The 23,354-nt window shown below is 37.3% G+C and overlaps 1 protein-coding gene and 1 long non-coding RNA gene across 2 annotated transcripts in view; one reads left to right on the forward strand and one right to left on the reverse strand.

Annotated features, from left to right (window-relative positions):
• Positions 1-3,628, reverse strand: part of LOC119785957 — a 19,111-nt gene extending 15,483 nt beyond the window's left edge. The window contains exon 1 of the long non-coding RNA XR_005281114.1: positions 3,618-3,628. This is a non-coding gene — a long non-coding RNA (uncharacterized LOC119785957). The remainder of the gene's footprint in view (positions 1-3,617) is intronic.
• The window catches only part of tinagl1 (tubulointerstitial nephritis antigen-like 1), a 27,840-nt gene extending 7,056 nt beyond the window's left edge, over positions 1-20,784 (forward strand). The window contains exons 4-12 of the mRNA XM_038288952.1: positions 5,832-5,924; positions 6,052-6,166; positions 9,720-9,846; positions 10,568-10,718; positions 10,799-10,985; positions 12,436-12,481; positions 14,409-14,532; positions 20,356-20,401; positions 20,616-20,784. Of these exons, the coding sequence (XP_038144880.1) occupies positions 5,832-5,924; positions 6,052-6,166; positions 9,720-9,846; positions 10,568-10,718; positions 10,799-10,985; positions 12,436-12,481; positions 14,409-14,532; positions 20,356-20,401; positions 20,616-20,783 (1,057 nt within the window). The 3' untranslated portion in view covers position 20,784. The remainder of the gene's footprint in view (positions 1-5,831; positions 5,925-6,051; positions 6,167-9,719; positions 9,847-10,567; positions 10,719-10,798; positions 10,986-12,435; positions 12,482-14,408; positions 14,533-20,355; positions 20,402-20,615) is intronic.
• Positions 20,785-23,354: the final 2,570 nt, after the last annotated feature.

The following is a 23,354-nucleotide window of genomic DNA, read 5'->3' on the forward strand; positions in this document are numbered from 1 at the left end:
ACTTCTATGTTCATCTACTTGTTTCATCTACTTCTTTATTCTATTTACCTGTTATATTCGAAAACTTAATAGTCTTTTTTATTTGTCTTAGAACAACAAACATTTTTCACAATGGTAAAATTATACATAGTTTAAAACAATCCATACAGGGTATAGAACAACACAGGTTATTATTGGGATTTCTGGTATTGAAGGACACATGTACAATAAGTGGCTGTGAAAAAAAAAAAAAAATATTTCAATAATGGAAAAATAAGCACTTTTAAAAATAGGTCGTTTAATCACAATAAGAAAAGTGCTTTAAACAGCGAACACAAAAGCCTGCACTAGACTAGCAGGATACAAACTCTAAAAAACAACAAGGGAAACACTGAAAACACAATAGGAAACCAAAACCCAACCGATCTTAACAGGGAATAGGAATTAAATAAAAATGAATAACTTAATCAAAAAGAAAAAACACGCTGTTCATCTGTAACCAATGCTTTTAGTAAACAGTGAGGTATTTTTATATAGTTCTCATTGATCTGCCATATCTCTCTATGTATTTGGTGCTCATATGGAGGGGTTTTAATGATTCTGAACTTCAGTTTTTGTAGTGGACAATATTTATCTCAAATCAAAACAAAACAAAACAGAGACAGATCAATTTGAAGAGAGGATGAAACATTTTAATTTGGTTAGAATTGTAGGTCTGCTGCTAATGGTAGTAAATTTGCAGTGCTTTTCTAACTAATGACAGATTTCAGCCTTTTTCTTGGCTTTCTATGCTTTTTTTGCACATATTTTTCAATACTTAATCTCAACAAAGTTTAATTTATCAACTTATTTCTTTTGCTTTCTTTGTATGTGTCGATAACTTGAGCTGCTAACGTCATCTGGTGAAAATTTCACCTCAATAGAGATATTCGCATAATAACGTTAATGCATTTAATTTTCATTTTACCAACTGTAGTTATAGCAATTTAAAATGTTAAAGTGGAAAGTCCCTGTGAAATAGATAAGAGCTTCATAATATATATGCAGAACATAGTGAGCACTGATTAGGTGATTAACTCTAATTTGCTTCCTTCAAAGAACAGTTTAGTAGTCAATGTCTGCAGGATAGAAATAGCAGCAACACAACTCAGTCGAAAACAAAACAAGGCCGATGAAATTCCCCCCATATCTTCTGTTAGCATGATTATGTTTACAGCCTGCTGTTTCATGTTGGTTTTAAAGTTACATGGTCAGTTTGACAGTAATTCAAGCAGATTTCCTGTTTAGCTCCTAGTTTGATATAGATAAAAATGCACTTAACTTCAAAGGACCAAACTGAACCTGGATCCAGTGAGACAAAGCTGCTCGGTTCTTATTTTGACCTCTTGTGTAAAACTTCTGTGTGAATCTTCTTGATAGCGTTGATTTGTTTTTCCTGTTCTCTGTTCCTGAGGGACAAGATTATGTGTCGCTCTCTCTATGACCTTGCTGTTGAGTTAAATTTTTCTAAAAGTTTTGGGAAAAGAAGAACTCAGAAGATAAACTTTCACACAGAATTCAGGTGACTATTATCCTGTATCTAGAGCAGTCCGTGAAAAGTGCTGCAGATCTTATAAGTGAAGGGAGGAAGAAGTGAAAGTTAAATTGACTTTACCTCTCACATCAATGCCAAATTGAACTGGAAATTGAAACACAAAAATATGCTGACTGACAAGTTCTGTTCAGTTCAGTGATCTGGTAAATTTCGTTTTATCTGATCAACAATGTAATATTTGTCTTTTTAAACATGGAGAGAGATTTCAGTGAAAGCATTTTTCCAAGCTGTCAGGTGCAGGTGCATCCATGCCATACAGCATTTAGGAAAGAGTAACAGAGCTTTTATAGTAGCAAGCAGCAGCTTGCATTAAAATAGTATTTCAAAAATGTTAAAAATGACTTTATAAAGAGGATTACAATTTAAAGAATGACTTGTATAAACAACACGTGAATGTAAAAAAATGGTTTTGCAAAACACAGCTCATTTTATGACAGCCAGTTTATGCAAACAACATGGTGGGACTGGTTGCATTATAGTGTTAGACACACATTCGCTCTACATTTGAACACGGTTGACTTCATTAAACCAGCGGCACAATAGGAAATCAGACAGACTACAAAAACAATAAAGAGACAAAGATGACAAAACGTAGGGGCAAAACAAATAGAATGGGTGCAGGGCGTGGGGTTCTGTAGGGGGTGAGTGCTCCAGGGAAAAGATATTACAGCTACAATAAAAGGAGCAGCTCATAAAGGTCATAGAGGAAAAAAACTGTAGAAGCAATATTTGGATCAACATTTTGAAGAATATACATCTTTTTTCGGTGTGCTTACTGCACAAGAAAAGATAAACTTTTACATGCATGGTAAGAAAAAACGAAGTTCTCTATGGTTGGGACATTTTTCTCTTAAATTCAGGCAATTTCCCTTACAGGACTCGTAATATACATATTTTTTTGGCCATGGACATTTTTAATTTTTGACTGTTCACCTACTAGATTTTAGTCAACACTCAAGAAACTATCATGAACCGCATAGTTATCAAGTTCCTGACCAGGACTGCAAGAAAAGAATGATTTGTATTTTTTCCTTGCAACACGAGTGGGAAGACGTTTCTCTGTTCATATGGAGTATCTATGGACCCTTTATCATATTTAATACCTATTTAGCAAAACATTTATGCTTTTATTCATAGTTCAGTTTAATTTCTTATTTTTTTATAATGCCCCAATGTGTTTTTAATGTTAAAATCAAGAAAGAAAAAAAAAGACAAAATAAAATGTAAGGATTGGATTGAAGGATTGGAGGACCTCAATGTCATCTACATTTCTTACCCGACATCACAAAGAGCCAAAGATTCTTAAGGCTGTATTAGCTCCCACACATGCTTATTAAGGCTGAACGCATGGCTCCTTAAAAAGTTACTCCACAACAATGGCATGGAGGGAAACTAACACTCCCTTTTCCGACTCCGTCCAATTATTAGTTTGCCAAATATAGTCTCTTAGCCCTGCAGGGTGGAGATTACAGCTTCCTCTAGAGCTGACAGCCAGCTCACAGCCGGCTCCCTCCACGCTGTCTTCTTATAAGCAGTCGAGCAACTTCAAACTTAAATCAGTCTCTCGTACATGTAGCTACTGGTTTTATTAGAACGGGGAAGCCTGCACTGTAAATGAATGTTGAAAGTAGTTAAATACCGGTAGAACAGTGGATTCAGAACTTTCTCTCTTAGACCCTTCTTTGGTTTACAAAGGTTTTCACACCCCCAAACCAACCTTTTTAGCAGTTTAACAAAGATGTCGACTGCAGTAAATTAAATGTTGCAATATCATAAACTACAATCAACATTGAATTGCAAAAATACCGCATTTAAAGAGTATTTCTCTGAAATATAGTTGTTAATTTTATTGTGTAACTGAATTCAACAATGCTATCAATACATTTGTCAAAACATACCTCTTAAAATGCTTCATTTATTTGATTCCTTTCTAGCATACACCCCCACTGCAACACTATGGAGCTCATACCATAAAAAAAAAACAGTGATTTTAAGTTTATTAAGTCATAAACATTAAGGTTTGCTGATGGCCTCAAAATTCTACATTTCTTGTAATTTACTCAGGTTTAGTGTCGCTTTCAACTGTATATCCAGTAGAGTTGATACTTCAAAAACCCCTTTAGCATGATTTTTTTTTATCTTAACAGCACATAAAGCCTGACTGAGACTCTGACTCAGATAAAAGAGTAGCATTAGAGCTAATAAAATGATAAATTTTTTCCAATATACACCTTATCTTGCCTCTCTGGTAGGTTTCTGAGATCTTTATCAACCACAAATGATATGAACATCATCTTGCTAAAGAATCAAATACTTGAACTTTACTTTGTCCTCTTCTGAGTCCATCTAGACAAAAGCCATAGGGAGATTATTTAAAATAAAATCCACATGCGCAACCCTGCCCTCAAGAGAGGGCAAGCCAATTAAATACGTACGAAAGCATGCACAAGCTCATTTCTCCTCGTGCACACAGTTTAACAGTTGCTATTTGCATCGCTCATACAAGCTTACTTTCCAAAAGAAGATTTGGAATTTTTCTGTGTCAGACTCATCACCGGAAAGTGAAAATGGGGACGAGCATGTAGGACGGCCTTACGTAAACTTATCACCAGAAAGATTGAAATCCTCCACTATACCTTTACATGAAAAATATCTAAATAGACACCAGTGATGCTGATCAAGCTGATGAGACAGTTTGCAGCTTGCTATCTCTCTATGAATTTCGATTATATGTTTTCAGTATGTAGTGTAACTCTGAATCATAGACATTGGCTCTCAGTCTTATCAGAGACCTCATATTAATCAAGCACATCCATCTGTGTCCAGTCTCAAAACTCTGAATGGGTTTTTTTTTCATCCAGGTTTTGTAATATAAGTGCCCGCCTTCTAGTTAAAAGTAAGGCTAAGGTTGTCATGGCTCCCCTTTAAGTCAAAGTCTTTCAACCTCCCACTGAGACACTTAACATACCTTTTCTTGTTATAAATGTTCCTCTTTGAGGATAGTCAATAAAATTGTACACTTAAGCATTTGTGCCTCTGACACTTGGCAGAAATGTTACAATCTAATAAGTGACTCAGTCTGTTTGCTTCTTTGTGACTAAAGGGGAATTGGACCTATTTGCTCTGTAATTGTCCTGGGTAGGTCCATTTCTTTGTGTAAACTGTGAACCATCCCATACAGTCAATATTATTTCCTGATGACTTCATTTTCTTCACCAAAGTGATATGGACAGATTGTTATGATTTTCCTTTGATAATGATGAATATGGACATATTTTCAAAACTGTCTTAAACGTGATCTTGACGTTACTACTTTGAACAGGGGTTTGTGCAAAGTTTGAATGTTTTTTCTGGAGCAGAAAACAGCTACATGCTTAACTATTTCCGCTTGAGAGTGATATTAAATTGCATTAATTGTTGCAATCATTGGTTGCTACGAGATGTAAAATCACCTTAATGATTTCATTTTTTTTTTTTCATTTTTATAAAACAGCTATTCGAAAAATATATCCTAACAATCCAACATATCTATTCTGATTAGTAATTGTTATTTGAATTTTTCTCTGATTTTGAATGTTATGTTTGAAGTAGCCTATCATTAAAATGAGATTTTCACTCTTTGACTTTGAAGCATAAAGAAACAAAAGAGAGTCTAAGACTATGATTTGTCATTAACTTTTTAGGCTGAATGTGAGCCAGCTGTCTGATGCAATTTGTGTCTTGCACAATTTTCATAAACAGTCTTACAGCATTTATTTTGACCTCACACTAAAAATCGCATGGAAATAAATTTTAAACATACGTTATGTAAATATTTCAATTAGTTTTGTTAAGATTATCCAAAATATGTTAATATAGCGAGCTGTGCTCAATCACTTGTCAAACTAGACAAAGATATGCAGACAGACAGATATGAGTCATGGGGAAGTTACTTACTTCAAAGAATCACCGTAATAAGGGTCTGTGTGTCAGCATTAACATCTTGCTGCCTTATCATGTTGTCTTCCAAATAAAAATGGTTTTCTCCATCGTTCTCTAAATATTTCAGTCCAAACCCCCTCCCTCCCAGTTTCTTCCTCTTACATTCCTTTCTTGATTAATCTGTTTTTAGGGAATTAAACTGGTCCTCTGCACACTGACCTATTTTTGGGTCTTTCTGTTAAAGTTGATTTCATGTTGTTATTAAAGATTTGGTTAATAAAGCTGCAGCCATTTTAGGCCTTGATAACCTCCTACTTTCTGTTTTTCTTTCTTGTAGTACATGTGGGTCTTCAGGACGCTGGCAGTGTGAGCAGAATGCATGTCTGATTGAAGCTGACGTCATCCATGCTGTCAACCGAGGAAACTACGGGTATAAAGCAAACACAGAGACAAGCAATCATGTAGTTAATTCATTTAATGGCTTTTGGCTTATTGGAGAAAGAGGGAAAGACACACATGTGACAAAGATTTGTTTTTCTTTGCTTTCGTTTTATTAGATGGAAGGCGGCTAACTACAGTCAGTTCTTTGGCATGACTTTGGAAGAAGGTATCCGCTTCAGGCTGGGCACACAAAGACCTTCCAGCACTATCATGAAGATGAATGAAATTCAGGTAGATCCACTCTTCATTTGTGTACATAAAAGGGGTGGGGTTAGGGGGAGTCAGAGGGATCTAGCTAAACTGCTTTGATCTTGTTGCCTTCTGTCATTACAAGACAAAAATATTCATTAAAGCTTATCAGGATTATATTTAATGGAGTAACACAAAAAAGGGGTACGTATTTGTGAAGTGAAGGGAAAGGTTAACTTTGTTTCTGAGAAATAAAAAAATAATTTTCATATGTCCTGCTTTGCACATCTAGAGATTCAAATGTTAGGATGCTGCATGTCTGTCAGCATCAGTTTTTACAATGTACCGGGGCACAAATTAAATCTTTTTTTTCTTTTTTTTCCGGGGCATATGATGTAATGAAACAGGACAGAAGGCCCCAGTATTCAAGGCGAAACTGACAGTGTAATAATTCAAGAGGTTTGTTAAAAACACACAGGGATAGATCTGCGGTATTAGCGGCTAGGGCTGGGCGCCACCCATCACTGGAATCTGGTTTAATAGAAACACAGGTTAGCGACCATGATAATCGGACGTAGGATGATTATCCATATGAGTCACTAACCTGGTTCAACAGTTCAGTCCATCTCCATAAAACAAGGTAGGATCCAGCCAGTGGGCTGCCAAGGAGGTGCGGTGGGTGCCGCGCAGACTATCCCAGATGCTGCAGCCTCAGAAAACATGCAGGAGTCCGAGCCTGGTCAGGGATACAGATCAGAATAGGAACAGGCTGGTCCAGGGTTCCAGGAGTATGCGGACAATTCAGGCAGAACATTTAGATGGGAACAGGCAGGCGCAGTGGTTAAGAGGCAGAACAGGTCAGGATATGAGGAACACTACAGAATGCTAAAAAACACTTTCTCCACTGAGCCAAGATGAGAACAGAGCACTCTCTGTGGATAAGAGGCAGATCAGAAACACTACGGAACGTCTAAAATAGCCTTTGTCCCCTGCCCCCGAGGACGAGCACTAGAACAAGAACATCTATAATCTGTCTACGATGGATGGGAGTCATGTTAATAGAAGCAGCAGCAGCAGGTGGATCACATGAGCAGTAATGGACAACAGAATAGAGTTAGACAGGTGAATTGAGTGAGCAATTAGGCCAGCTACCAGTGCCAAGATCATGACACATGGTCTACAATTTTTTAAGCCATGGGTGGTAACTCTGGCTGTCTGACCAGAGTTATTCTCCTACCGACGGGTGAGCTTGTATCCCAGCATCAAGGCATTTACAGGGTTACTTCTATGCCCTTTATTTTACTCCATTCTTTTTCTCATCAACAAACATCCATACCCATGCTGAAGAGAAGCATCCCCATAGCATGATGCTGACGTGTTTTGTATTGCTAATTTTCTGTCAAATTAATTTTTTGCTTTTAGGCCAACACTCAACATACTTGGCGTGTAACCTGCATGGATCTGTCTTATGGTTTTCTTTTAGCAAATATGTTCCATATGCAACAGTTCCTTTAAGGCAAATTTTGCAGATTGCATCCTTAATATATAGTTGTCCTGTCAATAAATTCTTCCACCTGAGCTGTAGATATCTGCAACTCATCCAGATTTACCATCGGTTGCTTTACTGTTTCTCTAAATAATGCACTACTTGCAAAGACAGTCAGTTTAGGCGGATGATATTCTGTCCATTTTTAAATAGATGGTTAAGAATGTTCTTTTTTAAATGTGGGGATCTTGTTTTACAACCTTAAACCTTTTTTTAAATTAAGTACCACTTGATTTATACTAAGATACAAATAAGGTGGCCCTTTTTTTTTATAAAATGAAAACTGCTACTTATACTGTTTTTTTATTTAACAACATCAATGTAAAGAGGGCTGAATACAAAATCTACTCTGAGCAAATATGTAAAGGTTAATACTATATTAACAAAGGCTGTTTTATTCAGATCTAGTAATTCAAGACCATTTTTACAATCTTTTAAAAAAAAAATAAAAAAAATAAAAAAAGAAAAAAAAAATCACAGTTTCATGAGATTCAGGATTTATTAACAGGCCTGCTGTGCTTTGCATGTTCAGATTTTTTTTTAACTTAACAGTTGATTTTAAGCCTTATATTATTTAATTATTTATTATTACAATTTCTTCCATCTATAATTGAAATGATGAAAAATTAAGTAATGTTGACACTGAAATTTAAATAAAAATATATTTAACATAAACTCTATACATCTAAGGTGGGAAAACATGTTTAGGGAAAGCTGCAGCAGGGGCTAGGGGACCTGGGAAGATGGATGATAAGGAACAGGTGGGAATTTCTTTTGATTCTTTACAAGCTCCCACATGCTTCTCTGTACCAAAGAGCCCTGATCAAAACTTTTTCACCTAATTATGGGGGTTTGTCGGTATGTGATAACAGCCCTCCCCTCTTTGGCTCCATCTTTGTTTACATTCTGTCCAGACAGATTACATAAGACGGAAACAAAACAACAAAAGATAAAGATGGGGGAGGAAGGATTAAAAAAAAAAAAAAAGTTTAGCTTGCGTATTCCATCCATCCCCACCCAAACAAACTCCTTCTTCTGCTGGCGTGCCCCTACCTGTGCATCTACCAGCATCACAGCCTGCTCAAACACCCCTAACCCAACCTCTAACAGGCCACGACAATGATTATATGACTTAATGTATCTAAGAGCTCCAAAAAAAAAATAAAAAATTACTATCTGGCAACATACTCCTACTCAATTCGTCTCTTGTGTTTAGGATTGTGGACTTTGACCCTGTGCAACAATAAATCTACGACCTGCAGCGCATTCCTTAGTTATGCATCAGGTGGCTGTCGTTACTTTGAATACCCCATAATTAACCCGTGGAATGTAGAATAGGTAGACAAAGTCCTCACGAGGCAGAGAAAAGTCATTAAGACACAAGTGTCTGCTCCTTCATCACACCCCATTGGCAGATTGGGTGAGTGACCACCCTCGAGGGCAAAGTGAGACAGAGACCAAGTCTGGAAGCTAAGAATTTTCTGCAAATGAAAGCATGCCTGGAAAAGCACTCAGATTAGGCTGATGTAACCATACATCACAACAGGTTTAAAGCAAGGATGGGGATCATAGGTTCTGGTGTGACCGTGGTCCTAATTGATTGAGCAGATGCTTCCACTTCAGAGTTGATTAAGAGAGTTATGTAATCTTTCAAATGTGCCAGACAAAACTCTGCAAGTATTTCATTTGCTTTTTTAAGATTTAGATGACAAATTTAAGATATTTAGCTGCTCTGAGCTCATTATACTGCTTTGTACATTCTTCAACTGGTAGCTACATAAGCCTGAATGTTAATCTTATTTATTCATTTTTAGGGTATATATGAACATTTGACCTTTTTTTACGCAGCCTTTTCAGCTTAATACAAACCTGAGAACAATTGTTTGAAAAACTCATATCATGTGTATAACAGCCAAAGCAAACTTAAGCTAAACCTTTGGGATGTTATAGCGACAGTGACTGAAGAGATTCAAGGTGACCTTTATGACCTTGGTAAAAAAAAAATCCCAGCAGAGTGAGTTAAATGCAGTTTTCTTGTGTTTCTTAAAGATGAACATGGATCCTCAGAATGACCATCTGCCGCTCCACTTCAATTCAGTGGAGAAGTGGCCTGGAAAGATTCACGAACCGCTGGATCAGGGCAACTGTGCCGCCTCATGGGCATTTTCAACTGCAGGTGGGTTCTTGGGAGAGAAAACTATGATATAACTACTTAAGTAGTGGAATGGTTGGAAAACCTGTAAAACAAGTATCTCTAGAATTTGACTGTTTTCTTTTTTTTTTTTTACATTTTATATCAACACAGATTGACACATAATTAAAAGTTTGGAAGAAAAGATTATGTGTTTTTTTTTAAATTCCTTTAGCAAATAAACCTAAAATCTGGTAAGCATATCTTTCTGTTCCCCCTAATCTGATACTTGAATTGTAAATTTAGCTGCTCCTGCTAGTTTTGAACATCTTGCAATGTCACTGTTCAGTTCATCATTAGTAGATGATGAGAAAAACCATAAAGCTTTCAGATATGGATGCCCCCTTAAACTAATGCAGGAGAGCATTGATCAGAGTCTCAAGGCCCATAGTAACTAAGGAGGAGCTAAGGCAGGATCTCTTCCACATCCAAAAAGAATACCTTCAATAAAATTGCATGGCAAACTTTTTTATTTTTTGTAAAGGAAAAGAAAAAGTAGTACATTACAGTACTCTTTTCTTTTTTCCTTCACTTTATAATTACAAACTTATTTTTTAGTCTACCATACTAATTCCAACATAATACATGGAAATTCATCATATAAGAACAACAAAAACTGTTTAAGCCATGTGAATACTTATTGTAAGGAAACAAGCTGCACAAGCCAAAAGAGATGCAATGTTTAGCCTCTGCTTCTTTTTCCTAGCTGTGGCATCAGACCGAATCTCCATTCAGTCCATGGGTCACATGACTCCTCAGCTGTCGCCCCAAAATCTTATTTCCTGTGACACCCGTAACCAAGGAGGCTGCGCAGGAGGGCGTGTAGATGGAGCCTGGTGGTACCTACGGCGCCGTGGGTGAGAATTTTGCATGTCATGCAAAACATAAACATGCTTTTAAGTAAACAAAAGATTGAAATGGTTTCTTCTTCTTAAAGAGTTGTGACAGAGGACTGTTACCCATACCATCCTCCCCAGCAAACCCCAGCAGAGGTGGGGCGCTGCATGATGCAGAGTCGCTCAGTGGGACGGGGCAAGAGGCAAGCCACACAGCGTTGTCCCAACACACAGAACTACAACAATGACATCTACCAGTCCACACCACCCTACAGGCTCTCATCCAATGTAAGAATTGCTCAACCACAGAAAATTCTTAAGACACCCCAAACAAAACAACAACTAATCACAGAAACATGCATGCATGCATAAACATCTACAAGCATGCCTTTTCATGTGCATAGCTCCAGACAAAATGAGATGAAAAACAACCTAAGACTTTGCACTCTTTAATTAGTCATTAGTCACTTTTTTTTTTAAAACATGAACAGTTAAATTTGCTGTTGAGTAAATCACATAGTTTTAAGCATTATGTGCAACATCTGTCTGCTCAGTGTTAGTGTATAAATATAAGGCAAAAAAACTTAAAGACAAAGTAATTAGTAGCTTAATTTTACAGTACAAATTTGCAAATGTTTTTTTATCAGGAAGTTGAAGAGATTTTTTCTTCACTTTATAGTTACACAAATAATAATAATAACTTATATCAGAGGACACTGTGATATGTATAAATTAATTAATAAATACTACTGATTCAAACAAGTGTTCAGGTTTAGTGGGTAGCTGCCTCTGTGAGGACTTTTCATGACTTCTTGAAAAGTGGTTTTAGAGAAATGGGCCTCAGTGTCATGTTATTTTACCCAGGAGAGACCAGACGTTCTCTACTCTGAAGCCAGGTTTCCCTCCCAAAAAACAAACAAAACAAAAACTTATAATAAAATTTTTTCCCAATGCTGATATGGGATAATCATACTCAAATTACACATTATGGTTAAAAAAATGTTGTTAAAGATAAGTTTTTGTAAGAGAAAATCGTTTCACATATCCTTATTTAACTCAGGATCAATGTGTAGGAAATTAGCAGAATTATTGTGTTATTACAACTTTGTTATTATGACGGGTTCATTTGACTCAAAATATATGGAAAAACAAAGCATTAAGCACATTACTGCTGCTTACAGACTACTTTAAAAATCTACGAACAGACTCACTATTCGTTGTCATGCAAAGTCTTTGATATTCATTGTAAATTAGATTTGTGTGTTTATGCTTTATGACATTACCCTTACCTCCTGTCTATGCATAACTGTTGTAAACAGTTTAGAAAATCCACTTTTTTATAAGATGACATTAGAGAGATGGCTACTGTCATTGAATGAGTGAAGTTACTCCAAATGATAGCAAGTTGATAAAACAGTAATGTTTCTCTTTGATATAAAGAGGTTGCAATGTTTTGTTTCCACCGACCTGCAGCCAGAGATGTGTTCGATGTAGCCAGCATCTGTCAGTGTTAAATAACAGATAATGGTTTTTCAAAAGCATTATAGTATCTTGTTTCTGCCCCTTGATAGCCTGTGGGGTCAATAAGGAGGTTATTAAGTCCAACAGGCCTTGATAACTTGATTTTAGTCTAAGTTTTTACTGCAGGAACATTTGTTTTTATCATCTCTGTTTCTCTGATCAGATCTGCCTGCCTCATCCTCTGGCTGTAAAGTGTTCCTTCTATCTTGTCTTTTAGGAAAAGGAAATTATGAAGGAGATCATGGATAATGGCCCTGTTCAAGGTAAGGCAATACCCTAACATAAATCTGTGTTTTCTACCAATATGTATTATTTTACCTTCCCGTAAAAAAAGAAAAAGTTCCATCCATGTAGAGCAACCTAAATCTTTTTCTAAATTTTTAGGCCCTGAGGTGTCATCTTTGACCCTCTGACCCATGTAATTTTTGTCCAGGGCTCCAACTCTGACCCCAGTAACCAGGTCGCAAATAATTGGCATTTATACAGATAGGGTTGCATACTTTCCTTGACCCCCCTGCCTCGCTGTCTGGCGCTCATCTGAGTCACTGTCAAGTACTTTTAAACAGAGTGTGAGTCCGTTGCCGCCTTGGTATGCTATTATTGTTCAGAAGTACAGGCAGGAAGACGTGTTGGCTTCATACCAACTTTCCCTTTTGACATTGTAATGGCTCCTTGATGCAGAGCTATAAAGGGATATGTGTGTGCTCCTTTCTGTTATATTTGTGAAATCTGTTTGAGAACCAGTGCAGGCTTCTTAACCGTAAAAAAGCATTTGATTCCATGCCTCGCATTATATCCAGACCCCTTCAAGATTTAGATCTTGTCAAATTACACATTCAGTGTGTTAATAAATAAATATAAATAATAAATTGAACTTTATTGATCTCACAATGGGGAAATAAACTCTCTGCATTTAACCCATCCCCTTTGGGGGAGCAGTCCTTTTTTTATTTTTTCATGAGGCTCAAGAGGATTTCTATTATACTATATTCGTTTTCAGTCCTCCTGAAGTTTTCTTTTTCGAGATTAATAAACTGCATTTTCTGTCCCTCGTTGTTTTTGTGAGGCTCAAAGAGGATCACTACTTTATGCTTTTTCTGTCCTTATGAACTCATATCATGGTTAAATCTTTCTATTTTAAAGTTTATTTCATTGTTTTTGCACAAGTATTTCTCGCTTACTATATACGCGATGTGCAACGCCAAAACTGACTCTGTCCCTGTGCGATTAACAGATTTTATTTTGTATTTCCTCCAAAGCGGAAGTGTTTTACTTTATTAACTGCGTCTCTCTCTCTTCCTGTCAGATCCATGAAATTGTTGCTGAATGGCTGCGTAGTCTGACTAAAACAGACCTAGTGGTCTATTTTAGTCAGAGCTACGCAAGCCCCCTTTGAGAAAATCGTGTAGGGTTTGCTCATCCCCATTGACTTTCAATGACTGCTAAACGCCATGAACTCGTCCAACACGATTTTCTGTCGGATTAGACACAAAATCGGATTTGGTGTGATCTGGCCTTTAGATTTTGGCAAAATACGAAATTGTCTTTTGTCTCCCAGCAATGTTTTTCTTATTGCCAGTCCTACATAAGGCCTATCGTTTTATCCTGTTGACTGACTCTCAAACTTCTGCTCCTTGCAGCTCCACTAGAGTTTTCAAGGGCCTTTTGAATGCTTATAGATGCTCTTTGCCTTAACCTTTCAGTTTAGGAGGATGTAATGGTGGCTTTGCAGTTCTGTCACCATATTTTAATTTTTTGACAACTGATTAAGCAGAGATGTGTGAGATATTTTAGAACCAATGCAGCCATTAAAGTTTGTCCTTCCCACTTTAAAGAAATATATTAGTTTTTGTTGGTCTCTTTCCTTAAACTCCTAATGAAAAACATGAACGGTTCTGGTTTTGGGGTGGCAACATGTGGAAAAGGTTAAGGGGTATGGAAAATTATACAAGATATTATAGATATTTGAATAGAGATGCATGATAGTCCAGGTGCTCAGCTCACTCACACACACTAACATCTTGGACATATAAGTGTATTTCACTTGTGAGACTAATTGCTTTTAGGTGAATCGAATTTGATCCCCCTAGATCCAGTTATATCCACCCAATATAACAGATCCTGGAAAGCATGCATGTGAGTTTTTGTTTTAATCTTTTTTTAATTATTTCTATTTATTTGTTACAACAGCTATTATGGAGGTTCACGAGGACTTCTTCGTCTACAAGAGTGGGATCTACAAACATACTGATGTCAGCAATGCCAAACAGCCACAGTACCGCAAACATGGCACACACTCAGTCAGGATCCTTGGGTGAGTTCCTACTATTTAGCAATGGATAACAGCAGGCCTTTTTTTTACTTGTTTTGGGAACTTAGTCATCTTGTGGGCATAAGCCTTATCAGGTTGAACATGAAAATACAGGATATTAGGAGTGGATTTTGACATTACAGTATTGATGCATGGTTCATCTGGAGAAAACAGATATAGAAGCTATAGATGGAATCTAATATTTCTGCCCACATGCAACCCATATCTGACTTTTTCACAGTAGTCTGAATGGCTAAAACACAGTCTTTTCAACTCCCCCATAAAACCCGATTTGAGCTACATCCATATATGGTAATAAATTTATGTGATATTTTTTAAAGCCGCAGCAGTCTAAACAGTAACCATGAATTTTATATGACTTTTATACAATTTCCAGTGCTCTCACTACAAATCCGCACAGACTTCTCTCCAACAGCATTCACCAACTGCATTCCAAACACACATTGTTAATAGTTATGCACTGTCTTCCTTCTAAGTTAATGATGGTGCCATGATACTGTCGCCTCCCACTGATCATGAGTCTAATAATAGCTTGGAGACACTGGCATCTACTATTACGTTTTTTTTTTTTTTTTCCTTTCTTTTCATTTAAGCTTTTTTTAACATTTCTTGGCACAGTCTATGTCATCATTACTTCCGTCAGCAGTACACTGCTTTATGACTTCTACTTTCTCCTTCTGTGCATGTGGGCTACTTTGATGTCCACTCAGACTGAACTCTGATGTTGGTCAAATCACGACAAAAAGGCTAGATTTCAGTTGATAAAAATTAGAATTTAGCCATGCAAGACTTGCTGTATGAATGTTACCTAAAGTCCTTTACTGGGTAGCTCTCTTTATGGAGTTCTGCTTGAATCTTGTCTTCCATATGAGTTTGCCCAAAGCCAAGAATGTTCTTGTGAGTAAGCTTCCCACCCAGACTCCTGATATTAGAGACACACCTTTTGCTCCACTCCTCGATTTTCCCCAGACACTATTCCCCACCCCCCACCTTTTAACTGTGGTGACCACAAATATGTAAGCAGGTAGACGACACACCTGGATTTCCCAAACCCCGCCCTCACTTCTCTGGCTATTCCTCAGTCCTTTCAGCTTTCCATTCACATCTTCTCGCTGTCTGTTGTGTCTTCGTCGTCTCTGTATACTCAGACCATCCTGCTTCCCCTATTTTTCTCCTTCTGGAATCCAGACTAAAAAACACCCGTTATCATTTAAACAATCCCCCCCAGACAGACAGGTACTTGTCTCATGCTGCTACATGTCTTGTCTGGAGGACAATAGAAGGTAAAAGGAGGTTTTGACCTATGAAATATCATCAAAAAGACTTTTAGTCATAAATTATCGACAAGAATTTTCTCTGGAGTTCATGTGGCTGGTTGTGGCATGCTGCGCTTGTCATTAAGTGATAAAATCTAATGCAACTGCTTTTGGCATTTACTTAATCATATTTAGTTACTCTAACACAATAGTTTTATGTCCTACCCTGCTAACATGAAACAACTGTGTTAAAGTAACTAAATATAAATAAGAAAATGCCAAAAACGGTTGCATTATTAATTTCAGGGAAACAACTACCTTACAAAATGTCTACCATGAGGGTTGAGGAGCATGTTTGGACACAGTAATCTATAGACGTTTGACTTGCAGGGACAACAGCAAAAAAAAGCGTGATATAAGAAGCGTTTTCTTCATGTTTGGTCAAGAATGACAAACATCTGCTGCGTTCACTGTCAACCTTTTTTTGTTAGTTTTACATATTTACCATGTGTCTTTCAATACATTTTATCTCGTAGCATCTTCTTTGATTACAATCATATGTGTCATATGAACAGAGAGTCCTAACATTTCTTTGCATTTATTCATCATGATCCCAGCCTGATCTTCACTCATGTAAAAAAGTTGATTTGAGACAACTTACTGTATCTTCACCCCAACAAAGATATGATTTTGGTTTTAGCTTTATATCATTTTGTGTCCACTGTGGGGTAAGAAAATGTCCCCAAAAGAGTAACACCAATCAACATTATATACTAACAGGATATTACTTGGTTGTTGTTGCCTTTTTTAGGGATCACAATCTCCTGAATTTGACAAACGTCAACTAGTCCAAACAAGGATTAGCAAAGTGATCATTGTGTTATGAAATGTTCTGCAAATGACATTCTATGGAACCACAATGAATACGAATATTATTGGAAAAGTCGATTATATATATATATATATATATATATATATATATATATATATATATATATATATATATATATATATATATATATATATATATATATATATATAAATAAATAAATAAATAAACGCAGAGTGATGTATTTTTAATGTCTATTCCTGTTAATTTTTAAAACTTAAAATCTGTTTTCTGAGGTAATTTGAATATTTTAAAAACTATCCAAAGGGAAATCTAATTAATTAATGTATTAATGCAGTCTGGCGTGTGAAGGAAGCCCAGTTTGCTTTAATATTAACTTAACAGAAGGGATGCAACAGTTACAAATCATATCCTGGATACATTAGTGTGGTGTGGCTCTGTCTTCCACTGCAGTCCAAACCTTGTGAATTTAATCCCAAACTCCCGGTTGATTGTACACGTTTTCCTTCCACTTAACTTTACATTAATAGGATTGGATACAGCACTGTGTAAACACACAGCAGTTAATACGGTCTAGGCTGTCAGGTCAGCTGTCTCATGTTGGCCATGAGACAACACCTCTCATTTGTATTATTAAACTGACTTGTGTTACAGTTAAAAAAGAATAAAAAATAGAAACTTGAAAAATGTGTTGTAAATGTATAATAACAGTTTTAATAAGATATATATTTTGCATGTTGTTTATGTAATTACGTTATTTTAAATTGAGATACTTTTCTTCAACTATTGTATTTTTTTATGTTTGTATTTAAACATAAAACACACAAGGACCATCAAAAATATTAATATACTGGTTTATGCTTATTTTTTACAGGTGCATAACAAAAGATGTATGCATGAGCAACCTTAGCTAGATGCCAAGTTTTATTTACCTCTTTTGCTTGTTAAGTGTGGATAATGTTGGTTCTTGTTGAGGGGATGTATCAGCGCCAGGTTTGTACATAAATAAGATTATAACAGGCTGCTGTGGTACAGTGTTTTGCAGCTCAACCTGCCCCAGGCGTCAGCGGGTTTACACAGGACAAATCCCATAGCTGTGCGTTCCTGTAAGCCTGGGGCCTGGGAAAGTTTGTGAAAAGAGCATTGAGAATCAACGTGGTGGAAAGAGCATTGTCTGGGAGGCTGATCCTTACCACACTGGACATAGAAAGGGGAATCAATCGGCCAGAGAGGGCTATGAAGAGGGGGATGAGGATAGCACAGGCTCAGTGGTATGTCCATCATTGTCCATGAGTGAGTAAGGGAGCTTATTGTGGGTCTGATAAGAGATAAGTAGTGGTGTGATGCTGTCTGGCTCTGTCTGTACCAGTAACCATGCTGGACAGCATGCATCTCTCCCAGACACATAGATATAAGTATAGGTGTTTGTTCCTGTCTTGATTTTCCATTCTGTTTAAGACTCTTGTTGCCACATGCTGTTTTTTTAACAGTGTCTGTTTCAGGTCATTGTGACTCTTGACTGCACTTAAGAAAATACTGAAGTCAGACAGTAATGGGCAGCTGGCAGTGCCGAATAGTGTTGTGATGGCAAGCTTAGTTGGCAGAGACCCCCACCTTCCGCTCCGTTTCCCAGCTTTCTTTTTCTTTATAGAAAGATAACAAGGGATTGAGCACCGGGAGTCTCCTGGGAAATAAAATGCATGTAGTGCAAAAACAGGATGGGAATTGGCTTTGGGAGAATGTTTTGATGATGCTAAACAGAGACTGCAGGGGCTGGCAGGCCAGCTTTGAACGGTAGTAGGAATTCATGGGTTTATGCCAAGGTTTCCGGAAAACAAATCTGTTGGCAAGCACAAAGAGTAGAGATAAGGTTCACATGCTGTGCTTGTATGTTTTTGGATAATTTGCCCTGTGATGGTGGATTGAGGTGGTGTTCATTTCCTGACAACTTATCCTCTGTTTTAAATTCTGGAGGGTGGAAATGCCAATCAAAGAGGGGAATTCCATGTTCTTCGGATTGGAATAGCATATGAGTGGGAAAATGCTGTGACAGAGATATAAATACATTGCTTTTCTTGTGACAAGATCAAAGCTCTTGAATAAGTTTTATATGTACGTTTCTCTGAAAATTGTGTTTTACAAAAATCTTTGCAACAGATATGGCTGGGAACATGCGGTTACCGTTGGGATCTATCCTGCGTTGAAGTTCAGCCCCCTTTAGTCAATCCTTTGGCGCAGCATGTTTTACTACAAAGACATTTAAAAGTCTTTGAACATCAAGAGACTGGATTTTTTGCTAATTTCTCGTTGCAAAATAGCTCAAGCTCTTAACTGTCAGCTGTTCATACACATTTGCTACATTTTCTGGGATTTTTTATTTTTGTAATTCTTTTCTGGAAGGCTGCATTTCCAATTTCACAAGCGTTATCCATGTGCATTTTTGTCATGTAATGACAATGAATTTTTTTCTACTCACAGTCGTGTTCTCACTCGTGTAAAGTGAAGAGTTAGAAGCTAGGAACAGAAGGTAGAAGCTACAATTTGATGAATTTTGATGAATGCTCATTAATGGCAGCATGTCTGATGGCTCTCTGGATAAATCAGTCGTGGAAAGGCTGACCTGATTTCACACACCTTCCTGTGTCTAGAGAAGCTCCCTGAGAAAGTTTATTCAACACTGAACTGGGTTGTCTATGCTGATCATCTGCTCAGCTGGGTGTTGGGTGCATAGTGCTCAGAGCGTTGATGCTCTTTGGACTTGTAGTTCTGATGTGAGAGTGGCAGGGAAAAACACCACAATTTCAGCTGCTCTTACTGACAGTTTAGAGACCTAGTTTGCATCTGGTTAGCCAAGTTTTAGCATCAAGTTTTCATGTGCTTTTATAGAAAATCCTAGATTAGGCAATAGTGTTTTGCAGGTTGCAACATTAGTTACGGCTTCAGATCACCTTATTCCACATGTGAACCGTGTCCCCTCGGTTGCGTGTGTCAAACTGTAAAGAAGGCTTCTTATTGCATATATTTCATAATGTTGTGAAAGAGTCAATTATTAGGGTGCACAAACAATGGTTCTCCTATCCAAACTCCAGCTTAGCTGAGGATTTCCGTAGCTCTGCCAAAGTTAGTGCGTCCATTTCTTGGTAGCATTTCTGCCATATTTTTTCTCCTTTTGGATGACGGGTTGAAAAGCTTGGATGTGTCAATCTTTATTTAATAATTTAATTTAACTTTAAATGTGTCAACAACTTTATCTCTTCGGAGTTCCCTGTTTCTAATTAAGCTGTTTGTTTAGCAATGCTCTTAAAATAACACCTGAGGCTTTCAAAGAACAGCTTTTCTTTTAATTAAAGTACACAAAGTTGGTGTGTATTTACTCTTTAGGGATTTAAAGTGGATTTTATTTGGATTAGAGTAAAAGATTTCAGATACACGCACACACACACACACACACACACACACACATATATATATATATATATATATATAATATAAGTATGTATATATATATATATATATATATATATATAATATATGTATGTATGTATGTATGTATGTTTGTGTGTGTGTGTGTGTGTGTGTGTGTGTGTGTGTGTTTACAGCTACTGTATGTTATGCCATAGTGTTTTAGATTTGTATCTATAAAAAAGATTAAAATCTGTGTGTGCATGTGTCTTATTTCTCATTTTGCTTTGTGCACAGGTGGGGAGAGGACAGAGACTACAATGGGACACCAAGGAAATATTGGGTATTATTTCTTTTCTTTTTTTTTATTACACAAAGCCTATTCCAAGGGCTTATTATCATTCTCATAATAAAAGAATGCCTCATTAATATTTTTCATTGTCACTGCACCACTGTTTTCCAATGGGAAGAAATTAAAACCTTATTTTCTAAAGACATTTTTACATTTCCATGTTGAGCTATTCGTGAAGATGCTGAGTGATGTATTTTATCCTCAGATCGCTGCCAACTCCTGGGGAAAGAACTGGGGGGAGGATGGCTACTTCCGTATCGCTCGAGGAGACAATGAGTGCGAGATTGAAACATTTGTGATCAGCGCGTGGGGCAGAATCACCATGGAAGACATGCGCAATCATCACCACCATCATCGCCGCAGGCACATTTAAAAGACTTGTGGAGTGGAGTGGAGAACATTATCATGTTCCTTCACCAACAAGCTGAAACCGTATAATAGAGGATCTATAAAAACACCAAGGAAATCCTTTTTCAGCAGAGCAAACTTCTGAATGTTTCTCTCTAGCTCAAGGTTGATGGCACCAAAAAAACAAACAAAAAGAAATAATTAGAAGCTTATCCGCTTTGCCTTGCACACCTTGAGTAACTTCTACTCCAAAGATCACACATCCAGAATCCTAATGGCTTCTGACGGACCAAGCTCATATCAGAGGTGATGATGGATGAAGAAATTCACTCTACTACCTTCATATTTTAGGCTCTGATGGCTCTAAATCTATAATCCAGATAAAATGGACACTAAGAGCGGGACTGGAGTAAATGGAAACTTAAGAGTCAGATTACCAGACGTGAGTCCCTGTAAGTAGAACATGCCCTGCTTAACGATGCAACCTGATAGTACACAATACAATAGAAGACCCAATGACTTAGGCTGTCAGCTTATGTAACGAAAGCATTTGAACCCTTCTATGGCTGTGACACATATAGCAGGCTTCCCACAGAGATTTTGAATGATCGAGACAACAGGACATTTAATATATCAGATGTTTTAAAATAGTTGTCCCTTTTCAAAATTTCTATGAAAAAAAGAAATGCAGCTAAGAGGTGTTACTCTATACATTTACCATATTTTCACGACCATAAGGCGCACCGTACTAAAAGGCGCAGTCTCAGTTATGTGTGCCATTACTGTATTTAACACACACATAAGGCGCACCGGATAATAGGGAGCAGGTTTTATATACCGGTACATATACTCTATTACGTTTAAAGACCTCTACAGCGTATTTAAAAATAGAGCGGGAGCAAAACTGAGTATGTTTGTGCTTTATTCATGTATTTATTAAAAAGTAGCCTATTAATCAAACCTGGGAGCTGGCCGTGAGACAGACACATCGCTGATGACACAGAGCGCTGTGATCACTTCTCTGAAACAGTTTATTGACACATAAATTAACTTAAAATGCAGAAATCTGCCGGCAGAATATGTTCGCTTTTATTATCCTGGTGCCTGCAGTTTAGATTATTTAGATGAAAAACACCTACCAGCTGCCGCAGTAAACCGCGAGGAGGCGACCCGGCCAGAGGCTGCTGATGAATGGGATTCCTATTGACAGCGCACCACTGTATGTAGGGGTCTGAGCGGCTCCAACAGAAAAAATATTGGAAGGCAGGATAGTAATCTGGATGAACTGACTGCAGTGATTAGGTTTTCAGGTGGACTTTCTCACTTAAAAACATATTAAAACTACTTTATTCCCACTGATCACAGCAAATATAGCTGCAAGGCAAAGAAAGGATAGAGTAGCTCCGCCCAACTCGCATCAGACACACTTTTGCACCGCGCAGCCAGAGCAGCACAGCTGCTTCAGCCGCGCGTCAGAACTAACTGGTACAAGCAGCAAAAATAAAGCAGCAGACGCAATTTTGCTGCTCTTGCTGCGTCCGGTGTGAAAGCAGCATTACTTTGAATGGCCGGTTCACACCGATGTCGACCTGTTGAAGTTCCTTTGTCAGACCTCCCGGAATAACAGCAAGCACAGCGTTAATTTTTTTCAACATGTTTTTCACATCGGCTGTGAGATGGGCACGCATGGAATCACAGATTAACAGCAATGGTGATGAGTGGAAAAAGTTACCTGGTCTCCTTACATACACCTCCCTCAACCACTCTTTCATCATCTCAATGAGGAGATGAGGAGTTCTGCATAAAGCACATACCTGTTCTTTTATACACAATCCACGCCCACACTTCCCCCTTTAACGTTCTCATGGTGGTCTCAAACGTCCACAGTAACAACACACATAGGGCGCACCGCACTATAGGGCGCGCCGCACATTTTGAGGGAAAAAAAAGATGTTTATATGCGCCTTATAGTTGCGAAAATACGGTAAATGGTTTGGCTGTTATCTAAACCTCAATGCAGCAATTAATTTATAAATGAAAGCAAAGATTCTTGATCCTAACAATTCTAATAAAAAGGTTAGTGGCTGCAGAACCTTGTTGAGGCAGAGCTATTCTCTGCAAATTCATTGTTTCAATTACAGTAACTGTTCTGTGTATAATGTTACAGTTTTTGTTGTGTTCATACATTAAAATTATATTTTATATATATGTTTTTAAAAAATCTGTGTATGAAACTCCTCAAATCTTTTCTTCTACTTTTATGTCAAGCTTTTTTAGTTTTAAAAGGTTTTGATCACTTGCTGCTAAATCTCCCTCTGTGCTTCTGTATTTGTCTTTAAATGTTTTATGTTAAACGGTGCTGTGCAGGTATTCACACTCCTTGAACTTTTTCATTTTTTTCAGGTGAACTTGTATTTATTAAGATATTATGCGATAGTCCAACACAAACTTCAGCATAATTGCGAAGTAGAAAGAAAATTATGTCTGTTTTGTACAGCAGGGAAATCAGTATTGCCTCAAGTTCTCAGTTCTATTCCTGCTTAAGAAAACATCCCTACAACATGATGATTCCACCGCCATGTTTTACAATGGATAC

Source organism: Cyprinodon tularosa, unplaced genomic scaffold (assembly GCF_016077235.1).
Source record: "Cyprinodon tularosa strain WSP-4 unplaced genomic scaffold, ASM1607723v1 ctg26, whole genome shotgun sequence".
NCBI classification, from domain to species: domain Eukaryota; kingdom Metazoa; phylum Chordata; class Actinopteri; order Cyprinodontiformes; family Cyprinodontidae; genus Cyprinodon; species Cyprinodon tularosa.